Genomic DNA, 4,540 nt, shown 5'->3' on the forward strand with positions numbered 1-4,540 from the left:
TTCTTTTTTTTTCACCCGTTACAACGGTGTAATAAACGAACAAAAGCAAAAGGTGAAATTACTCATTTTATTTGTAAAATCCCAGTGTAATTAATTGATGATATTTTGTAGCCGCCAGTCGTAAATCCAGTTAAAAAGCCGACGAGACATTTTAGGGTTAAGGTAAAACCTGATACTACGGTGTAGAACAAAAAGGAATTAGTCTTCTTTTTTTTTTTTTACTTTTTAAAGAAAGTTTTCTCGTGACGAAACTAAAAAACACACCAAAAAAAAAAAAACACGTTACTTTGAATAATACTCTCCAGTGTGGTTTTAGACGTATTATATCACCTTAACACGAGGCACCTGTCAAAATTATCTTCAGGTGTGGTAAAAGTGTGAACAAGTGTCCTTCAGCACTAAAGACTGTGGGGGGTCTTTTACAACAACAACAACAAAAAATGGACATTTTCTTATACAAAAAAAGATTTAAATGATTTTATTTGTTTATTCAAAAAAACAAAACAAATTAAAGTCAGGGAACCTTTTAAGTTTAAGACTTTTAGAATATTGGGGTATTCATTCAATCTTTAGACCGTATTCCTGGGTACATATTTATACTAATATTTTTTTGTTAACTGGTTTACATGTCGTAATTGGTTATTATGTAAGTATTGTGTAGAAAGTTATGTTTAAAAAAGACAAGCCTCGTGCGGGATATATTCGCATCGTTGTAAAACGTCCCGGATTTTAAGGAGTTTACAATGTTTAGTAACGTTGTTATGTTGAAATGTAAATCTTATTCGGCCTTCGCCAAATCTTGCTTAGTATGTCAGGATGAGAGTAACGGAAGTTAATGGAAGTAAGAGACTAATATATTAAATGCCCAAACTACTTAGAAATGGAATTATATATGTATGTGTGTTAATTAAGGTTTAATATTTCATCAGTAGTCGACAGACAAGGGGAAATTCTACGCAGATAGTGTCTGTTTGAATAAACGGTAATAACTGAATTATGTTACGCAGATATGTGTGATTGACAGAGTGCTGTTTATCAATTACGGTAGCACGTAAGAGTTCTTTGGGGCTTTTTTTTTAGGGGGGATAAATCCCCCTTTTTTATGCCTGGCTGGTGGGTCAGCAGTAAGTTTGCAGGTAAAATCAAGGCTCGGCCCCCTCTCCCCGGTAAACAGAATGTAGCCATTTCGTAGCTTTCCACCAAAAAATAAATAAATAAAAACTTTTTTTTTTATATACAATTCTCAAGTTTGTAGCCACTATGATAAATTATATGTTTCACCAAGTCGTACGCTATTAATGTAATATGAAAATCAATGTTTGAGCGAGCACCAATAAAACTAAACCTACAATCAACGCATATACTGAAGCCTTGTTTTATCACTGAGCTTTATCACTGCTTTGGTAAACAGGTTTGTGAGGTGTTCTTAAACTTTCAGCACCTAGCCTTTTCACTTGGATAAAGATTGTGTAGGCTTAGTACTGATAAGAATGGCAGACATGTAAGTGACGTTGAATTCGCTAAAATACTCAAACCAAAAATTCTTTGTTGCGAAATAAACAGGGTGTTAGGGCGCTCGATTCGCAATCTGCGTGTCGCGGGTTCGAGTCCCCTTCCCACCAAACATGCTCGCCCTTTCAGCCATAGCGGCTTATAATGTGACTTTAAATCCCACTATTCGTTGGTAAAAGAGTAGCCCAAGAGTTGGCGATGGGTGCTGATGACTAGCTGCCTTCCCTCTGGTCCAGTGGTTCTTAACTTTTTTTGCTCCATGCCTCACCTCGACACCTAAAAAAAATGTGATGCCCCCTTAATATAAAAACAAATTTGGTATTGAAAAGATATAATAATATAATGTAAAATTTAGAAACTTACCAACATTTCACACCTAAATGAAAAAATTTTCTTATTGTAGCATTTTCAAATTGCCCCCAATATATTCAAATTGCCCTCCGTTACTGCTCTAGTCTTTCACTGCTAAATTAGGGACGGCTAGCGCAGATAGCCCTCGATCCTGGATGATCCCGTTTACTGCCAAAATAGCGAAAGGATTCGTTTTAATGATCATCGTCCACATGGTTTCTGTTCACCATAAAAATATTCCAGCACTCGAAATTTATCTGTCATACTGCTGAAAAAACCACCTATTTGTAATTCATCTGGGGGAGGGGGAGTTCACATAATTCTTTACTACGCCACGGGGGTTCTAGAGATATTGATAAGGCATAAGTTTACTTTCCTTCGAGGAAATCGGTAGCCGGGCTTCAAATCGAAAGGTCCAAGGTTCGAGCCGCGACATGTCACTGAACGCACTATATAACTGCCAATCTTGCTGTTAGGTTAGGAGGCGGCTAGTGACTGGTTACTATGCCTAAACCTTAGGGTCTCGTACATGGCCTTTTACTCCATATGTCGCATAACACGAATAATAATCCATTAGTTACAGTACTATTCTGCCCCCCCCCCATCATATCGTTATTTTGGCGTTATTTTATGACCGTATAAAAAAAAACGTACTCCTCTAAATTAGAGTAGTAATCGAGCGTCATTCCTCAATTATTTATGCATGTGTTTTTTAACGATATAAATGTTAGGGTTCGGTACGTGTCGATGAGATTTGCTTTTGTTTTCAATGGCCTTAAAAGGAATAGATAGTAGAAAACCTCCAATAAAAGGCCTAACGTGTCCACATTTTCCGGTGTCAGTTATATTATTGTTAGAGACAGGTCAATAGTATCCCCGCCTCCTCTTCTATCTCGCTTCTCTTATTGGTGTATTTAAATAATAGTGTGCTTCTCTTATTGGTGTATTTAAATAAAATTTTGTGCTGCTCTCATTGGTGTATTTAAATAATATTGTTTTAAATCGTGCTGTTCGTCAGCTAAGAACTCTAACGGTGTCCTATACAAAAATCCTCTCACCGAGCATGTGTGCACTTTCCGCCGTGGGGACGTTATAATGTGACAGTCAATCCCGCTATTCGTTGGTAAAAAGTAGCCTAAAAGTTGGTGTTGACCAGCTGTCTTTCCTCTAGCCTAAAAATTCAACAAACAAACAATACAGTATACAGTTTCTAGTGAAAAAAAAGATAAAAGAAAAACAAACACCAATAGACAATCGTACGTGCTTGCGTGTGTTTACGTGATACAAATAGCGATACAGATAAGTTAGAGTGTTATATTACGTCTATTAATCAAGCTAGCCGTTTTTCTTCTATTAAAATGACACTTATAATTATTTAAGGTGTGCCCAGACTTACGATAAATCTGAAGGCAGTTTCTCTCATGTTGTTATTCACCAACTCAAGATATCGATTAAAACGACTTTGTTCGAATATTTAATAAACATTCAATATAACCCCCATCCCTCCCCAGTCACGTTTATGCGTGATGTATGTTTGTATGAGACTGACATATTGTAAAACGTAACTTAATTGTTTACTATACTCTTTTTTTTTTGTTTTTCAGATTGCCAATTTGGCAATAACTCCTACGAGATAGAAGAAAGATGGAGACCGGATCTAGGGCCCCCTTTTGGAGTATTCTACTGTGTGCACTGTGAATGTGTGGCAGTAAGTAATTTATTTACTTATTTCTCAGATTAATGAAACAAGACAACGGCCAATTTTAACATTCCCCTTTTACTAATAAATGTGGTAAACAACACAGCAAGACATCAGCCAATTTTAACATTCCCCCTGGGCTTGTTAATTTGTCAGCAGCAGTTTATAATAAAGTGTAATTTATTTACTGCACTCTTCCTATAGGATCTTGTTCCTGGTCTACTATAAGTATTAAAACTGGCTGTGTTGTTTCACCAAACTTGGCAGGTAAAAGGGAAGTGTTAAAAATTGGCTGATGTCTTGCTATGTTGTTTCAAACTTGGCAGGTAAAAGGGAAGTGTTAAAAATTGGCTGATGTCTTGCTGTGTTGTTTCAAACTTGGCAAGTAAAAAAGAAGTGTTAAAAATTGGCTGATGTCTTGCTGTGTTGTTTCAAACTTGGCAGGTAAAAGGGAAGTGTTAAAAACTGGCTATTGCCTTGCTGTGTTGTTTCAAACTTGGCAGGTAAAAGGGAAGTGTTAAAAACTGGCTGATGTCTTGCTGTGTTGTTTCACCACATTTACTAGTAAAAAGACAAGTCCTGAAAGTGGTCTAACATGTGTTGTAATCTAGCGGGTCAGACAAGTCCTGAAAGTGGTCTAACATGTGTTGTAATCTAGCGGGTCAGACAAGTCCTGAAAGTGGTCTAACATGTGTTGTAATCTAGCTGGTCAGACAAGTCCTGAAAGTGGTCTAACATGTGTTGTAATCTAGCCGGTCAGACAAGTCCTGAAAGTGGTCTAACATGAGTTGTAATCTAGCCGGTCAGACAAGTCCTAAAAGTGGTCTAACATGTGTTGTAATCTAGCCGGTCAGACAAGTCCTAAAAGTGGTCTAACATGTGTTGTAATCTAGCCGGTCTGATATATCCTGAAAGTGGTCTAACATGTGTTGTAATCCAGTTTGTCTGATAAGTTCTGAAAAGGACCGGCTAGATTAC

General features: G+C 37.1%; 1 protein-coding gene across 1 annotated transcript in view; it reads left to right on the plus strand.

Moving 5' to 3' along the window:
- The window catches only part of LOC106468758 (chordin-like), an 84,651-nt gene that overhangs the window by 26,855 nt on the left and 53,256 nt on the right, over positions 1-4,540 (plus strand). Inside the window, exon 2 of the mRNA XM_022397121.1 lies at positions 3,468-3,571. Coding sequence (XP_022252829.1) covers positions 3,468-3,571 — 104 coding nt within the window. The remainder of the gene's footprint in view (positions 1-3,467; positions 3,572-4,540) is intronic.

The sequence above is a fragment of the Limulus polyphemus genome, unplaced genomic scaffold (genome assembly GCF_000517525.1).
Source record: "Limulus polyphemus unplaced genomic scaffold, Limulus_polyphemus-2.1.2 Scaffold3152, whole genome shotgun sequence".
NCBI lineage: Eukaryota > Metazoa > Arthropoda > Merostomata > Xiphosura > Limulidae > Limulus > Limulus polyphemus.